This window comes from Ruditapes philippinarum, unplaced genomic scaffold (genome assembly GCF_026571515.1).
Source record: "Ruditapes philippinarum isolate M1 unplaced genomic scaffold, ASM2657151v2 ctg514_1_1_1_1, whole genome shotgun sequence".
Classification (NCBI taxonomy): domain Eukaryota; kingdom Metazoa; phylum Mollusca; class Bivalvia; order Venerida; family Veneridae; genus Ruditapes; species Ruditapes philippinarum.
Genome location: NW_026856698.1, coordinates 302,304 through 321,947, shown reverse-complemented (window position 1 = coordinate 321,947; position 19,644 = coordinate 302,304). Strand labels below are relative to the sequence as shown.

The window sequence follows — 19,644 nt, the reverse complement described above, 5'->3', positions numbered from 1 at the left end:
TCAATCCGCATTGGTGGAGAAAAAATATGTACGGTCCAATTTCCAAAAAGGAAATCTAGTAAATCGAGTTTATCTAAAGTCATTTTTTTTCTTGAAAACTTTGATTAAAGATATTATTTGAAAGAAATATATAGCATAATATTCCCATAAAAGTAGATACTATTCTTCTAATCTACATTTGTATATAGTTTGGTAAATGGTTTTAATTTAAACAGTTAACTTTCTTAACATTGCACTTAAAATTATGTGAAGATTGTAACACAACTTCCATCTTCAAGTAACACGTCTCTAAGTTTATACGATTTTTTCCACACAAAAATTAAAAGTGTTTTAAATTGTTGCCAAATATTTACAAATCATAGGTAATCGGCGCGTTGATTGGTCACTACCCCCCGCACCCCCCTCCCCCCTCACCCCCACACCCAACTTACAGCCCTCCTACCTCTCAAAACCATGTAAAATACAGTATTTTTTCATTTGAAACATGTTTTTAATATTTGGTTTATGCTTTTAATTCAATAACCTTCATTTCCTACAAAAAATAAAAAATTGATACATATATATTTAGTAAAGGTATGCAACTCGCCGCTCAATTTTTCAGCACTCATCTTAATATGAACTCCATAACTTCAACATTTTTTCACCAATTTTCAATATTTTGGTACCAAATGGTAGGGGAATTGATTACTCTTAAAGGAATTAAAGTTGTCATTACAATCATTTCAAGTTATACAAGAAGATGTGTAATCTCGAAGTCACCATAAGTAGTAACTCGACAGTGATCTGACCGCTGGGTTTTCTTCAAAAATTACCCGACTAAACGGCAGTTTATTCGAAATGAATGCATATTTCATTGTATTGCGCATATAATATGATCAAATCATATTATTATTTGTAATAAATGTTCAATCAAAACAGCTTATAAAACTATAACAAACCTTTTTTCCGATATGCCAAATTCTCCAATCCAAAATGAAAGTACACATGTATAAACGGAAGCATTCGTATGGAGTATTTTCATTGGTCGTATGAAAACCTTAGACCAATGAAAATACTCCGTAAAAAAAATGAAGGGGAGAGCACTCTGTAGAACTCATTACTTGCATTATAATTTTTGGAATTTTTAACATATAGGAAAAAAGGTTTGTTATAGTTTTATAAGCTGTTTGATGAACAGTTATTACAAACTAATAATATGATTTGATCATATTTATATGCGCAATACAATGAAATATGCATTCATTTCGAATAAACTGCCGTTTAGTTCGGGTAATTTTGAAGAAAACCAGCGGTCAGATCACTGTCGAGTTACACTTATGGTGACTTCGAGATTAACATCTTCTTATAACTTGAAATGATTGTAATGACAACTTTAATTCCTTTAAGAGTAATCAATTCCCTACCATTTTGGTACCCAAAATATTGAAAATTGGTGAAAAAATGTTGAAAAGTTATGGAGTTCATATTAAGATGAGTGCTGAAATTGAGCGGCGAGTTGCATACCTTTACTAAATATATATGTATCAATTTTTTATTTTTTGTAGGAAATGAAGGTTATTGAATTAAAAGCATAAACCAAATATTAAAACATGTTTCAAATGAAATACTGTATTTTACATGGTTTTGAGAGGTAGGAGGGCTGTAGAGTGGGTGTGGGGGGGGAGGGGGGGTGCGGGGGGTAGTGACCAATCAACGCGCCGATTACCTATGATACAAATAAGGTAATCTATGATTGATCAATGCATTAATAATCTACATCAATTGCCGTGAATGTCTTAAAAAATGCTTACAAATACCGTATTTTTCGTAAGTAACGGGGTAGACATAAACTGATGAATACAGTTAATAAAATTATATAACCCGATGTATAATATCATATGTATTACTTGAATAATGAATTATGAATATTGATATATTTCTTAATGTTTTACACTTTTCTAAACTGTATCCACTCATTTGATAACGTGCGGTTTTAAATCATTATATAGGTGCTAGTGGGCGTTTTAGCGCGTGTAACCGTGTCCAGCGAAACAGTGTTCTGCTTTCTGTACCTTCAAAACTAAAAACCTACTGAAAGCATTCGAAAGATTTTTGTTTACGCTGGTTCACTGGTTTGTTCATTTCTACTTTTTACATCCATTCGAAAAAGGATTGTTGACACAGTTAAATGCTAATTAACCATGCATATTGCAGCGTGCTTTTTTTTATTATTTTATTTTACTTATTATTATTATTATTATTATTATTATTATTATTAGTATTATTATTATTATTATTATTATTATTATTATTATTATTATTAGTAGTAGTAGTAGTAGTATAGTAGTAGTATTATTATTTATTATTATTATTATTATTATTATTATTATTATTATTATTATTATTATTATTATTATTATTATTATTATTATTATTATTATTATTATTATTATTATTATTATTATCATCATTATCATTAACTGTCCATGAAGAATTTTAACTTTCTTTTTTATTTTGATTGCGTCACAGATTTTCAGGTTTTACAACCGAATGAATTTTCTGATCACTCGGGTATCTCGCTTAATATTCTAAGTAAACAGCCTGTCCAACCATTATACGACGATGAATCTAAAACAAAAAAAAATATTTATTTATTTATTTATTTAGCGCCCTCCAAAAAAATGGTAGGTCAATTGAATCAAAGGATATTCAATATATACGGTTATAGTACGGCCTTTGAATGTCCCAGGTACGGCGTTCTGACACACGGAGTTTAGACTCCGCACAGGTAAACTCAGGTAAATTACAGGTGCGCATGCGTTATGACTCAAAATACGGAAGTGGACACTCAAAATTGAAATTTGTCCACCATTTTTTCGTTAATTTTAGTTCCTTTAAATATGAGATGACAATATGAAGCCTAAAACTGGCAGACCGCGCAAAGAGCGCGAAATTGACAAGGATACAGTTGTCGCCTATCATGAGTTTCTTCAAGGACGTATACAGGGGGAACTAAACGGGGTTACGATCGGCCCCGGATATACGCTCAGTAGATTTGCATTTGGGTTTTTTGGTTTTGGTTTTATATGTATGATTGTGGGTATTCTTGTGATCACACTTCGCCATAGACATGTATACCTGGTGTCTTGGGATGACCAGTTCCTGGGTCCATTCTTTATCATCATGTTTTTACTTAGTTGTGCTGTAGCCACATTTTTGTTACTGATAGCCAAACGAAGGACCAATCAATACAGAAAAGACCTTGCTGTACGTATATGATTGTTCTCATATTTATATATTTACCTGTTCAAGCTGTTGTAGGAAAGGGTACCAAGGTAATACATACATGTAGTCTAAAGCCAGGCAAGCCGAAGCCTAGTCAAAATATATTGACGTGCCAAAGCTTGATTCTGACTCTGAGATATTTTCGTTCTGGGCAGGGTCTTTCAAATAGAATGGTCTTGAGACATACCAATTTTACGAAAAAAGCTGTCTCGGTGGGTTATCAACCGACCGTGATCTGGCATAGCACATCACCATTCAAAAATCAAATTTTAAGATAATGTTTTGTTAAATCAATCAAAAAATACTGAAAACTAACTCTGACTACATTATATTATCATTTTTTCTTTAAAAGTAACAATTTTATAGATTTGCAATGAAATTAAGCATTTTTCGTTCCCGGTGTCAAAGAAAAATCTACTGCTCATATTTGAAAATAGGTACATGCTTCATGAGCTTTTTTAAATTTATGCATTGTTCAATGACAAAATAAAAATTGATTTTACAGAGAATAGATGTTATTAAATGGTGTCATGTAAAAATATTATAATATTTCACGATGTTTTTTTGCAAATATTTGATTTTTACTTTGATGCATTTTCAAAATGGCGCCGTTTATCGGCAAATATTCTGGACAAGCAATCTATGTTTTTCAACAAATATGGCTTTAAAAACATTATTTTCTGAAATATTTATCCTTTTTTCACAAGTTTAAAGATTTTTAAATAACATCATGTCGTTAAAATTTTCATTTTTGTTCTTGTATTTAATATTCGCCCTTTTCTTGAACACTTACATAGTTTGCGTATAGCAAATTATATCGAGTTATACCGAGACAGGTTTAATTGCAGCGAGAAGGGTTTACAGAGCGTGTTTCCAGACCATTCTATTTGAAAGACCCTGTTCTGGGGCAGAATCTCGCTTTAAACTAACTTGGCTTAATGTTTGTTTTTTTATCCATAAATTCACCAGTGTCTTTGCTGTTTGGTGTTGACACTTGAAATTTCAGAATTTCACTGTTATCTTACTGTCTTTTATAATGACAATTTAAAATGTTATACTTCACTTATGTTCAATTGAAATGGCTTTATTATATTATAAGGTCTATATAGTAACATAGGTTTTTAGCATAGATATTTTGTCAAATAACCATTAAAATACTTGTTTACTTCAAAATTTATCTTTGTAAATTTTCTCATGATCATTGATGTACAAATAATTTCAGTTTCGACCAATCGGAGACTACGGTGTTGCTGTGGTCCACAAGAGCAAGCTCAATTATGATGATCAAAAGAAGTAAGTGAACAAAACAAGCAAAGGCGCAAGTACAGTTTTTTTTTTACTTTACTAAGAAATGATATCATGATCATTATTGATGTAAATAATAGGTATATCCATTTTGATTCTGGATCATTTCTCACCATAAATGATATTTTTCAAATGTAATGGTTAAAAATATGGAATTAGTAAATGATTAATGCTATTTTGTGAAAAAAATGGCCTACTGTTTAAGTATTTAATGATTGAAGAAGGAAAAATCATGTTATTCATGATGTCATATATCAGGTTATTCCATGGTTAACTGATCACAATTGAAACATATTAAATTGATTGTATTTTGAGCCAGTTCTAAAAAATATGATTAACATTGTCTTAATTATTTCTGATTTTATTCTTTGAAAACATTCAGTGATTTTTCTCACTTTATTGGGAAAAAGCATTAGCCTTTTGATTTTGGAAAGAATTTTCGCTAATATTGCTGTAGTGGGAAGTAAAAGCATTACAGGTGTAACTTTGGACTTTTGGGAAAACAGCATAATTTTAAAGAAAATTCCTATTGGGAAGAGGCCCTTTATAGGCCTCTGTTTATATAAGGTGTAAAATGACTGGCATTTAGTGAACATAGATTATAGATACATAGCAGAGAGGAAAATTGAATGATGTTCAATGGAACATTCCTGGTGACTGAAATACCGTATAAGTACTTTTTTTCTGCAGGAACTTTATTTCTGCGGTTCATAACGACACCACGATTTTAAAACCGCAGAAAATTAAGCCTTTCCCTATGTCTATGTTGGAATATATCAACTACCAGTATTGTATAATTACATTACCATGTACCGTTATCGGTTTTGTAGATAGGAAAAAATAAAATATTAGAAAAAAAGTTACTTTACTTGTTCTTTTTGTTTAAAAAAATATCATGTTTGTATGATTTTTCGCTCACCCGAAGTTTGTTTTTTTTTGTAAAATAAAACTATTATAGTTTGACGGGTGCAATAAACATACCGTTTTGTACTTGTACAATATCTTGTGTCTACGTGCGATTTTACCATTGTTTATTTTTCACACTTCATATTTATACACATGCAGTATAACATTAAATTGTTGTCATTGCACGTTGTTGATTTTTGTTTATAAACGTTTATATACCGATTCATGATGATTACGAAGAAACACATTAGATGTCGCCTGCATTTACCGGAAGTAAAATACATGTTACATCAACAAATCTTGAAATGTTCTCTGTTTGTATCGGTTAATTTTGTAAAAATATCTAAATTAAAACGCAGAAATAAAAAACATCAATGCGAGAATGATGACACTGCAGAAATAAGATACGCAGAAATTTAAAACAACTTATTTTAATAAAAGTCGCAGAATATTAAGCCCGCAGATATAAGTACTTATACGGTATTCTAATAAAGAATTTATACATTGATACATTGAGTCTGTTTGCTGTATGGTCATACATGTCAATGGTCAAAAGTTTACTCCAGGGTTTTTTAGAGAGTTTTCTTTGTCAGTAATGTCAACTCCTCTAACATCAAGATATTTATATTTGCAGGACAGAGTTAAAATCTGGAACTACACCACATAATGTCAGACATCCAGGCCGACCTGTAAGTATGAAAGAGTCAGTGATAAACTTAAGGCTTGCACAATATTTTAATATCTCTCTTCATCTGCTAATAACACAATTTAGCTAGAAGAAAATTAGAACATTGGCAGAGATAGTGATTTTTCTATGGCAGTAGTAGCACAGAAACCTGTAATCATCACGATAACGTCTTTACTATGTCTGTTTTGAATTTAAATGGTGAAATCTAATAACTTGAATTTTGTGTGAAGCAAACAAATTTACCAGAAACTGCATTTTTTGTTAAACTTGGTTAAAAGATGTTAAATGGCTTGATCCCACATTTTGAAATATTTGGAATATGTTTGATGATAAAGATGTTATAATACTACGATTTCTAGTATATATAATATCCATACAGTCTTTGCTGACCCTGGCTGTTGGAATGTATGACAATGGATAGTACTAAATTTAGAGCTGGACAAGACCGGCTAATTGACGATATATCAGATTTATTGTGCAAATCTTTGGTCTGTCTCCTCTTTAAATGCATGTTACTTACTCAATAAAGCTTGCATTATAGCAAAGAAATTTCTAAACAGATGTTCAAAAAAATCATTTTAACACAGACATTTTATACTGAAGTGAATTTTTAAATTAAAACACGTTTGAGTGTATTAAAGATTTAAGTGTGTTTCTAATACAGTGTTTGAATTAATTAAATTTTGATTTCCATGGTTACTAAATTTTAATCAAAAGAGACAGTTACTTAAAAGATAATTGTATTTTATCATATCTAAAAAAATTTATTATTATAATATTATATTACATTGTTACCAATACATTCACGTAATTGTCTTTATGTACCATATTCACAATAAAAATGCTTTAAATATTTCTTGTATTTGGTAAACCCTACTCAAATGCTAAGCGTAATTTTGCCTTTCCCTTATTGCATTTTCAATTTTTTGGTAGTTTGGTAGTTTTGCAGTGTAGGGTAGTAGGTCAGGTGTTTCTTATAGCAATAGTGGCAGGGGACTATGGTACACTATGTCTTAGTCTAAACTATCAGGGAGTCACACTATCTCTTAACTTTGAACAGAATCTTTTTGGAGTTTTTTTTTCAATGGTAAGGGTTTCAAAATTTAAAATTTGTTTCATGCAAGTCAAGTTCTAAAATCTATAAGTATAAATAAAATTGAAAAATCGGCCTGTAGTAAGTCTTATGTGTGACTCCCTCTATATAATGCATGTTTTATAGATAAATGCTTAGCTGCTGATGTCTTCATTTATAGGTACAACATGCATTAAGCTTGAATATCATTTTAGAAGAATCATTTACCTAATACATGAAAATAAATGTAAAAGAAAAATTATCGATTTATCCAATGCTTGAATCAAACTTGGGACATATTTGCCACACATAATTATAGAGTCAGGGTAATTGCAGGCTACCATTTTTACGTGATATGCCAGTGTCTTGTTTGAATCTTCAGAAATTGTAAAACAATTTTAAATTTCACAAGATAAAGGTATTTTATTTTAGGATGGGTATAATGTTCAATTAAAAACAAAAATTAATTAGAAAAATATTTCAAAGGCAGTGGTACTTGTTTCTTTAACAAATGTATTTATTTAGAAAATAGAGGAAATATTCAGTGGCATTGGGATAAAAAGGGAATTTATTCAAGAAGCAGATAATGCTCATGCTTTTAATTTAGAATGCTTTTATTTATAAATCTATATGCAGGAGTGGTGTCAGTTGGAGTCTCTTTTGATCTTTATTTCTGTTGGCCAAACCCAGTGGTTTGGTTTCTTGGTGTGGTTCTTTTTGGGGGTTTTCTTAGTTTTAACATTAACATACGGACATGTTTTTCAGAATCGTTCTGGTCTAAAGAAAATAAGGTTTTATGTTTTAATCAAAGCAAGCGCAATTTTGAAAAATGTTACCTCATTTCATGTAAGTTTCATTTGATAGTCTTCAGTCGATTAGTACCAGATTCATGAGTTTATAGTATCAGTATTGCTATGCATTTTTTTTGGATCATTCTTTCTGTACACATATAAACTGACACTATATGGAAAGGGTACTTTTGCATCTTATTAAATTACAACATTCAGTCTTGTTGAATTTTATTCACATGAAATAGGTGGAATGTTGAATTTGATATTTTCAAAAAGAGTTAAGTTTTATATTAAATTTGAATACTTGTTTTTGAACAGTAAAAATGGCATTGAACCTTATTTTGATTAAGTTCTGAAGCTCATTTTATCCTGACTTATATTCCAATCTAAACATTTCGCATGAATATGTTAGTAATCTTGTTATTTCTGTGTCATATATTCTCTAGTATTCTGCACTGTCAATAGCTTATCCCAGTCCCTGTTGTTTTCCTTTCATCTCATGTACACATCATTTACATTATAATATATCTATGTAATAACAGTACATAACCAAAGACAAAAAAATGTATGTTGTAATATCCTAGAACTATTTCAGACATCTCTTTACAAAATGATAATACTTAATTAAATATGCAATTAATATCCAGTTTCTGAATTGATAATTTACATATAATTATTGCAAGGCCTGTGTTGATATTTGCTTAGCAAAATTGTAGCTTTTGAGATGCAAATGAAATTTGTAAGTATATCTTTCAGAAAATCATGTAAGAGTGAAACTTTAATTTCATGTAAGACTGAAACTCTGATTTTATGGAAAAGTAAAACTCTGATTCTATAGAAAAGTGAAACTCTGATATTATGTAAGAGTGAAACTCTGATTTCATGTGTACCTGCTTAGCTCAATAGAGCGGGAATTTGATTTGTAATCCAGGGGATATTTGTTGCTCCCAGACAATAGATTTAGGTCATTGAGTCTGCTGACCATTGTGTGTAATTTTGTTGAATAAGTAGCTGATTTGTTGAGGAGAAATAGGTAATTACTGGTTAGTTATCCAGAAAGCTGGTTAGGTGGATTGAAAACTGAGATGTGACCAAATATTTGTTAAAAATTGGCCTTAAAAAATAACCATACAAACTGATTTCATGTTTTTCATCATTGTAGAAATGCTAGAGAATATCATGCAAGTTTGAGTACTCAGCCATAAGATTGATGACTATATCAACAACAGCAACAACAAATTAAATATTATATCTATACAATCATATAATATGTCTAAATCTTAGAAATTATTAGTTAAACAATCTTTGTTTTATTTAGCTTTCAGTATTTATGTTTTTGGTATCATTTGATATATGAATGTAAAAACATAAAATAAAAAAAATTGCTTATTCAGCATTCCACACAAACTGTTTTTAATTGATAGTATATTATAAGATTAAATTACTAACATTTTAAGACTTTACTTATGGTTGAGTAAAATACCCTAATTATGTTCTATGTTATGCTTGTTTTTACCTGTTGTAAAATTTGGTTGTATATATGCACCAATCAATTCTTTAACCACTTGGAATATGACAATTTCCCTTATTATGGTGTAGGCTTTACTATGTAGGACAATATGTTTTTGGCATGTATCATTTTTGTTGTTATGGCATGGCTTTCAAGTTTTGTGTTTTACTCACATATTTGTTTTAGATTTGCTCAATAATTGTTAATGCTTGTTTAATTAAGATGCATGTTAATGTTGAACCATCTTATTTTTTGGGAACCCTACTTCAGGTATTTTCTTTGGTTTATTTAATTTTGGTGAAGATGTAGATTATTAGATTTATTATTTGCCCATAAAGAGTATACAGAGTGTTGCAAGTAGTTAAACATAATAAACAAGATAGGCAAAAAGTAAGAAACGCACACTCTTAAGAGTGTCCAGTAGCCCACAAATAGTACTAATTATTTGTCATATTCATATGTCCTAGAAGTCTACATTGTCCTACAATGAAAGGGGTCCACTTATACTTTAACTCAATTTGAAGCAGAAGAAAATTATGCCTTAACTCTTCATACCATGTAAAAATGATGATAAAAATTCAGTACAAAAACAGTACATGAATTCTAAATAGTCCATTTGGCTGGCCATGAGACTTAAACACATAAGGCTTATTGCTTGCTTCCTGTACTCCCATGAGCACATGATTGACTTTAAAGTAGATGCTTTGTTGTATTTTATATTGTTACTTTAAGATGTAGTTTCCTACAGTAATTTGTGATATAAATAAAAATGCAAATTAAAAACCTGAAGTGGTTTCTGTAACATATTTTATTTGTTATAATACGTAACATGTTTAAGCATATAGTCATAACAAGTGGTTAAAGTTTTGAGAGTAGTGGTAGTGTAGAACTTTGTTTGCCTTACCAGGGAGAGAAGTCCAGGAGATTGAGTACAGGAAAGTTGAAATATTTGACCTTGACCCCCAGTACATCGTAACCATGGTTATCATACACAAACAAAGTAGTCCTGTATTCCCACCTCCAGACCTTCTATCCCTGAGTAAGATACTAATTGTTGAGTGTTTTTCATGTTTTCAGGGAGTAAATGACAAAGGTAACCGGGGTGATTATAGCAAGAATCGTGGCTATGATAACCGTGGTTACAATGACGACAATGGTCGTCGGACCTATGACGATGAAAAACGACGTGAACGTGACAGAGAAATGAGTAGGGACCAGAGGGATGGTCGTGGCCCAGGTGATAGACCCAGGGGTGATAGGCAAGGGGCGACCGGCCACCGAGAAGGGATGGAGATCGCCGTCCACCACCACCAAGGGAAGGAGAACGGGGCAGAAGACCTCCTGGTGATCCAAACCGTCCTAGACCTCCTCGAGGACCTGATGATGATCGTCGTAGGGCTGAGGCAAGAAGGAGGTATGAAGAAGATAAGAGAAGAAGATTTGAAGAAGACAGAAGGCGAGCTGAGCTCAGGAAACAGGCTGAAGCTGAAAGCTATGAGTATGATTTGGTTTCCTTTTTCTGTATGGTATTTTAACATAATGTTGAGATACTTTAGACTTCCTTGTCATTTGTGTATAGTGTAATCTTTTAGCAAATTAAAAAGAAATTCTGCAATGAAAATTATGTATTTGATATTCTTTTCATATTGGACATTATATAATTAACAACATCAGGTCATTTCAGTGTACAAGTCATTTTGTATAGTTAACAATATTACAAACTTGTTAAAGATAACTTGTTACATTAAGTACATGATACTTATATCAAAGGTAATGTAGATTTTATTTCTAAATATTTAAAAATTATTAGCCCTGTACATTTGTGTTATTATAACCACTATCCAGATTGTTCTATATTGTTTTATCAACATAAAAATAATTATTTACCACAGTATACATGTAAATGCTGCCATTATTTATGTAGATCTTTCTTTGTATGTCGTGTTGTCTGTCCATAGTCTGACAAATTATAGGAATATAGGGGCATCCATTTCCTGTAAGACTCATGTCTAGTATAGATAACATTGATGTACCATTTAGAAAACTTTGTTGAAATGGAATTCTATTTTGAAGACTTGATTTTATTAAAATTTCCAGTCGTATGGAGAGAACACCAAGTCAGGAGCGAGGTATAGATGTAGATGAGGGAACAAGAACATACCAGGTACAGACAACAGTCAAGTTGACACGGGAGACACAAGGAATGGATGAGTCCGACTTATAGATCTGTACTATATAAATATACATCATTGTGCTTCATACAATACCACAAAATACACATTCCTTTCATAGGACATTCCTGATGACAAACTTTGTAAATATGTAAACAGAATATCACATTATAGAAAAATCAAGGATATTTCCAGATAGAGACATCATCCATTTATAGGACATTATAGATTATACTTCCATGTGAACAGCATGTTATGTTTTAAGGAATAATTTCGGGAAAAGATTTTCGACTATAGAGTTTAGGAAAATAGTTTAAGTCTTGTATCACCTGATATGTAAGATGGTTTTAGTTTATATTGGAACTAAAATTCTTTAGGAATTTTAGGCTGAATAAAATTTATTAATAGATGGAAACAGTTGAATTAAAAGTAACAATGTCTTAAAATAAATACATGTAGTTGTTTGGGAAGTGATATCAATTGTAGAAGAAAATAATTTTTTTACAAACATTATTTACCTATTATTATATGTTTAAACAAAACTATATTCTGTGTTATACTTTTAAATTCTACATGTGTTCAATAAATTTGCAATGAAGTCTATTGGAAATAAATAAGTATAATCGTACTCTGGCTTAAAGTTATTATATAATTATGAAGAATGCATCAATTTTTTCCAATTAAATGTAAATTAAATAAGAATGCTAAAATTCTTTTTTATCTTGAAATCATAGCATTGTGATTATAATTACGGATACAGAATATTAACTTGTTCAATAATTTTATAAAAATGCTGATATTTGTTTTTAAATAGCATAATTTAATTTAATAATATTCTGTTATAGGTTTTTATAGGCTAAATACAAAAAAAGGAAATAGCTTAAACTACAGTTTGTAGAGTGGAAACTGGTTTTATATGGCATATTAGTTCTTTAATAGCCATCTTTTGTACATGTATATAATATGTCACATTTGTATTCAATAAGCAATCTGATTTTTGTATAATGTATTATATCCTTATAAATAGATCAATCATTTTTGTTTTATACTAAATTACATCATCATTTTGGTGAGACCAATTTCACATTGTATATAGATAAACCCATTATATTTTTATACAAATCATTTTTATATTAATCATTAATTGTATTGTCTTTTTATTATCACAATTATTTTTGACGCAGTAACATATTTTTTTATAACTTCATCATAGAGAGCATTACTGTTTATCAAAGAAAGGAAATTATAATTATAAATGAAACAATGAAAAGTTCATGAATGTGAAAAGAATTAAACTTTTTTTTTCAAGATCAATTGAATGATTAACAAAGAACTGAATTGTTCTAGAATTCATATCGTTGTGAAAAATGTTTATTTATAACATATTAAAGGGAGAAAACTGAAACTTTGATGTGAGTGTTTATCTTAAAAGAGTTATCAAACATTTTCTGTGTTAAAAATTATTTTGGACTATTAGTATTTCAAGATCTCTGAGTGAAAGAAAATGAACTGAATTTTTTTTTTAGAAAGCATATCAAGATAATACTGGTTATGAAAAATGTTTATATATAACATATTAAAGGGAGAAAACTGATATTTTGTTGTTAATGTTTATCTTACATAGTTATCCAACATTTTGCTGTGTTTGCACTAGCATTTGGGCTGTGTCAAAGAATTTCCAGGAAGTTTAAACCAGACATAGACATGGTGGAATATGTATATTTGATTGCACTAAAATTGCTGGAATAAAAATAGATACTCTGAACAATTTATAAGAATGAACATGTTATTGGAGGAATTATATATGTTGTATTTGAAAAGAAAGATGTCCTAAGACTTGAGTGTGCAAGTATGACCACGCAACCAGTGTAGACTAAGATCAGTCGTCATATCCCTGCTATCTTCTCATGGGCCAGCACTGTTCGCTATTCAGTCGGTACATGGTTTTAATTTTTACCGAAATATAATGAATGGCTTTATCCGGATTGAAAAAAATGAACAAGTCCATCTAAAGTGTTTGATGCTTAATTTTACTGTGACAATCTTGGACATTGGGTGTAATGGTGATTTGTCTCTCCCCCACTGATTCAGAAATCACTCAAATCACGTGGGATCAGTAGTCGGCCACTTGCGCGGAGAAATTGATAAACATTAGTTAGTCATCCAGGATATCCGGTTAGGTGAATCGACCACCGAGATATCACCAAAATAAATACAAGTTTGCTTCTTTAAAAAGAAGCATGCGAGAGGTCTTTTTGCTGCTGTGGAAGATTTGTTTAATTTGGAAATAAGACACAACGAATGGTTATAAATTACAATTATTTAACAAAATATAATTTATTATATAAATTGAATATATAGTAGTTTGATTACACTTCATATTTTAATGTTTTGAAAGATTATATGCTGGAGAAATGGATTTTTTTCCTTGACGCATTAGGGATACTTTTTATACAAAGGGAACTAAATTTAAAATAAATGATATGTATAATATTATTAAAAGTAGTATCAAAATAAAAGTTTCTTGTAAAATTCAATCAGCAAATTTTCGGTTTATGTTTTGATAAGTATATGAAACATTTCCTCTACGTTTTCCAAAACGGGCATAAAGTATGTTAATCAGATAATTTTAAGTCCAGGATTTACATAAAAATGGTTTATATCATTTGATTGGAATAAACAGAATATAAAGCTGCATGCATCCAACCACAATATTTTAAGAAAATTAAACGTGTGTCAAATTTGTGCCACTTGCGCAAAAAAATCCCCGTTGCGTTACTTAGTCATACCAGTTCAAAAGAACTTTGTACACGCGGTACACGGTTCACTCGGTCGTATAATAGTGCATGGTGTTAATGTAGCTATAATGTTCACTGTTACTATTTTATATTTTATCGTTACTGTTACTATTTATCGGAACAAGAAATAGTAAAACGCTATTAAGAAAACAATACTGTAATCGATTTATACAATTTAAAAGATTAAAACGGAATGAAACATCCACAACGTAAATAATATTTTCCGATTTTTCTTTGTACCGATCGATTCGTTCACTTCGATGTTCCGTAACGTACCGGAAAACGGTGTTTAGCTAGGTTTTCGAAAAGGTCAATTTTTCGTTTAAGTTAAGTCGTATTTTGAAACGGAGCATGCGCAAAACCAATTTTGTAGACTGCTCCTAATGGTTTTAAGCTGTAAATGACATTCATTTACTACAATCAGATACGCAAAAATGGATGCCGCCAGCAATCAGTCTGAACACTATGGATAGGTCTGATGACCTCTCCAATAAAAAGGGCAAAAACCAAACAAATCAGAATGATTGGAACTACATTAAAATGCTGTCTTGTTTTCGTGTAAGCTACTTTGACATATTCAGGCACTAGTATTCCTATAATGAACCTTAGATATATTAGGAATAAATTAGTTGAAGAAATTGGCATTGTGCTTCTTTAGAAGAAAGGTGGCTACAATCAGCTTCACAAAATCTGAACCACTCGTCCATTAACCCAACAAATTTGGTAGAAACGAGGGCATATTTTAACTAAATCAAACCATGATTTGCACGTGAAAGTACATGTATAATATACCGTTGAAATGATTATTGATTTTTCTAGCCAACAGTCTATTTTCGCACGATTTGCACGTGCAATAAAATTTTAGAAGGTCGTTTAAATACATGTTGTTTACTTGTTGTAAACATGGCTGAGTTGGAGGAGCAAAGAGCTTATTGCAAAATTTGTGAGTTATTGGGTAAATACGTACGCGTCAGAAATAAAAACGGATCTAGATTTAGCTTATGTCATATAGTACAATTGCCAGGTGTCAATATTGAAGGAAGGTAGAACTAATGTTAAGGATGATCCCCATCCCTGTGTAGCAAATTTCCGCTACCTCTGAAAAAGATAGCACTCTCAAAGCCGTAGTTGATGAAGATGCAAAATATACCGTAGAGGAGATAAGTGACATACTTGATGCGTCATATGTTTTTCCACCTTGAAAGAAAAGTTAAAGTTAATGAAAGTGTGAGCCTGTTGAATCCCGCATTTGCTAATTCTGACCAGAAAAGGGAGCGGATTGAAAAAGCATTGACCTTATTGACTAGGTTCAAAGATCGAGACCCTAGATGCCTGAGAGAAATTGTCAGAGGGGATGAAAGATGTCCTTATTTTTTAGCACGACAATAAACTCATTAACAAAATGTGGGTAGGTGAAAGCAGATACCGCCCAGTGGTTGCTCGACGTAACAGGAGCGTTAAAAGAGCTATGTACGCTCTATTTTTGACATTGATGGAATAGTGGCCCGTGTCGCTGTGCCTGAGAGGGATATTGTTACTGGAACATTTTGCCGTGACCGTGTTCCATGGTGTTCTAATTATTAAGGTTAATCACTACATAACCAAATGCCCTTGGTGCACAGAATCAAATTACTCCAAGGTATGACTTGTTTATAAAAATGCGCTGCAGTTGCCACTAATTAAACTATGCCCCTCGTATCATCTTTGTATAAGTTTTAATAGTACACTGATTAGGTCTTTTAACAAACTAGGGTACCATGGGCGTAATTAAGAAAAGCTGACTTATATTTTCACTTTTACATACCAGATTTGTACCAAAAGTTCTAAAGTCTGACACATTGTTTCGTTTCAAAGATCAGTGAATCAATTCTAGCATATTTTCAAATAAATCATTTATTTTCATTACAACCGTTCTTTGTTAACTGGGCTTATAAGCTTTTAGATGATATAAATGAAACTTTTGTGAAGGGATTGTAAAGTTTAATAGTAAGACTGTTCCTTTTGGGGCCTATTGGGCTTAGCGGAAAGGGGATTATAGGAATGGCCTCCGTCTGTCAGTCCGCTCGTCTGTCATTCTGTCTGTCCGTCTGTCCGTCCGTAACACTTTCGTGTCCGCTCCATAATTTTTAAACCGCTGAAATCTTTTTGAAATAACTTGGCACAAGTAATCACCATAATGAGACGATGTGCAGAGCACAGAAATTGGGTTGCTAGCCCCAAGGTCAAGGTCACACTTAAAGGTCAAATGTTAAAATTTCTTTATTTCATGATAAAAAGTCTACGTACATTTCGTGTCCGCTCCATAACTTTTTAACTGCTGAGATTTTTTTTAAAAATAACTTGGCACAAGTGATCACCATAATGAAACAATGTGCAGAGCGCAATAATTGGGTTGCTACCCCCAAGGTCATGGCCACACTTTAAAGTCAAATATTAAAAAGTCTTCATTTCATGTTAAAAGTCTACATTTCGTGACCGCTCCATAACTTTTTAACCGCTGGAAAATTTTTGAACTTGTTACAACTGATCACCATTATAAGACGACTTGCAAAGCGCAATAATTGGCTTGCTACCCAAAAGGTCAAGGTCACACTTTAAGGAATAATGTAAAAAAGTCTACATTTCGTGTCCGCTCCATAACTTTTTAACAATAATTTGGCACAAGTGATCACCATTATAAGAACATGTGCAGAGCGCAATAATTGGGTTGCCACCCCAAGGTCAAGGTCACACTTAAAGGTCAAATGTATAAAAAGCCTACATTTCGTGTCCCCTCCATAACTTTTAAACCTCTGTTGTTTTTTAATAGGTTGGCACAAGTGATCACCATTATAAGACAATGTGCAGAGCGCAATAATTGGGTTGCTATCCCTAAGGTCAAGGTCACATTAAAAGGTCAAGTGTTAAAAGGTATACAGTCCGAGTCTGTACATAACATTTAAACCGCTGCAATGTTTTTAAGATAACTTGGCAGAATTGATCACTAATATGACATCATTGTCAGAGCACAATAATCAAGTCACAACCCTGAAGTTCAGGGTCTTACTCAAATGTCCAATGTAAAAACATCTATTTTTCATGTCCGCTCTATAACTTATTGACAATTCAAAGGTTTTAAAATTACTTTGCACAAATGGTCACCGCCATGACACAATCTGCAGAGCTCAACATCCATGTTGCTACCCCAAGGTCAAGGTTGTATGCTCTACATAACTTTCTTTTACTTTATTAAAGATTTTAAATAATATGACACAAATAATTACTATCATGAGACTATGTGCTTATGATATGCATGGCATAACATCAAGGTCGTGCCTGGTAAAAGGTCTAGAAGTTCACATTCATATTCACTGCGGGAGTAGATTAAGCTGTCCTTCAGACTGCCTTGTTATTTGAAGATACAGCCGTTGTGTAGGCAACTTGTCGGCAACAAGCTTATATCATTGTTTTGCAAATTTTTATTAAGTTTTGACCACTGAAATTGATAGGGATTCTTGTAGCCGCATTTGTTCCTCACCACTAATTGGAATTCTCTAGAAACGACGAGACATTTTAAAATAATGGTCAACAAAGTTTAGGTGGCCATTCTTTTACAAGTTGCGTCTGGCATCCCTTAAAAAAAGATAAAAAAATAAAACGTTTTAATGAGATAGTCAATTTGATTGCTACAATATGATTTATTGCAACGGTGCGTTTTAATTTATACAGAATTTATTTTAGTTCGAGTCAGTGTAAGAAAGTTATAATCTTACAAACAAACTCTCGAATCCATTTCTAGTACAAAACATTACTGGGTTTTTACTGAAGGAAACAACATTTTTCCTCTGTCGGAGTTTGAACCCACGTGGATAGAGATACCTTGATTACTAGTAACGACAACCGTTTTAATGGCTTTCTGTGGGCACATTGGATATAGAAATAACAATCGAATATATTTTACAACAAATTTAGTAAAACACAAATAGCGATATAAAATTGAATGTTGTCAAGAGTTCAAAACATTTTCGTATTAATATTGGCATGTCACTCGCATAATCCTCTTGAAATGCAGATGTATTTGTCTCCACTATTATGCCGTGTATACTAATTTAGCTTTCCCATTAACATCCCATACATCACTTTCATCTTTCTACAATACAAGAACATAAAAAATAAAACTAATATGAGTCGTGTCATGACAAAACCAACATAATGGGTTTGCGACCAGCAAGGATCCAGACCAGCCTGCGCATCCGCGCAGTCTGATCAGGATCCATGCTGTTCGCTTACCAACTCTTTTACAAGGAGAGAAAATGATAGCGAATAGCATGGATCCTGATCAGACTGCGCGGATGCGCAGGCTGGTCTGGATCCATGCTGGTCGCAAACGCACTATGTTGCTTTTGTCGTGACGCGGCTATAAAACTTCTATTGGTACACTTTTTAAACAAATTCCATTGAATGATGATTATATGTATATTTAGAAGATATCCTCGCCGTTCAGTTTAAAAGAACAAGGTGTTTATTGAATGTGCCGGAGAACTTAATTTGCCCAATGGGCATAAACGATTTTTGCATATATATCACATAAATAATTATTTATAATCAATCCTAAAGGAAATTTGCTCTTAATGAATTTATGCTCACAATGAATTTATCATAACACAATAAATGTTCTGACAAAACTAATGGGCAATGGTTCATATCTAAGGTTGTTTATGTTATATATCAATGCCTATGTTAGCCTATTTTACATTTTACATTCGTCATGCATAAAATATTCGTACTGGTATTCAGTTGGCATCATTACTCTAGTTATAGTCATTGTAAAATGAAATATCTGGCACAAAAAAAACTAGTCATATGACAATTATTTTAATCCTTTAAAAGATGTAATTCCAAAAGAGTAGATAATCCTAATATTATTTCATATAAAGTTTTGCCTTTTTTCAACTTAGATTTTTATCCCTGGTTAACACTATCAAAATGTGTCTCCATTTCACATGGACTGGTAATCCTGAAATTTATTTATTTTTGCAAATTAATGCCCCGTTGTTTTTTTAGTTTTGTTTTGTTTGTTTGTTTTGTTGTTGTTTTTTTTGTTTGTTTTTTTCAAAGGTATATTTCTCAATAGTTTTATGTTTCCTTTTTCAAATAATC

The 19,644-nt window shown here is 31.7% G+C and overlaps 1 protein-coding gene across 1 annotated transcript; it reads left to right on the top strand.

Annotated features, from left to right (window-relative positions):
• The first annotated feature begins 2,794 nt into the window (after positions 1–2,794).
• LOC132747427 (uncharacterized) lies at positions 2,795–13,301 on the top strand. The gene is made up of 5 exons (XM_060736811.1): positions 2,795–3,246; positions 4,487–4,557; positions 6,110–6,164; positions 10,614–11,034; positions 11,634–13,301. Exons 1-5 carry the CDS (start codon positions 2,893–2,895, stop codon positions 11,669–11,671), a joined length of 939 nt encoding a protein of 312 aa, XP_060592794.1. The 5' UTR covers positions 2,795–2,892; the 3' UTR covers positions 11,672–13,301.
• The last annotated feature ends 6,343 nt before the right edge of the window (positions 13,302–19,644 follow it).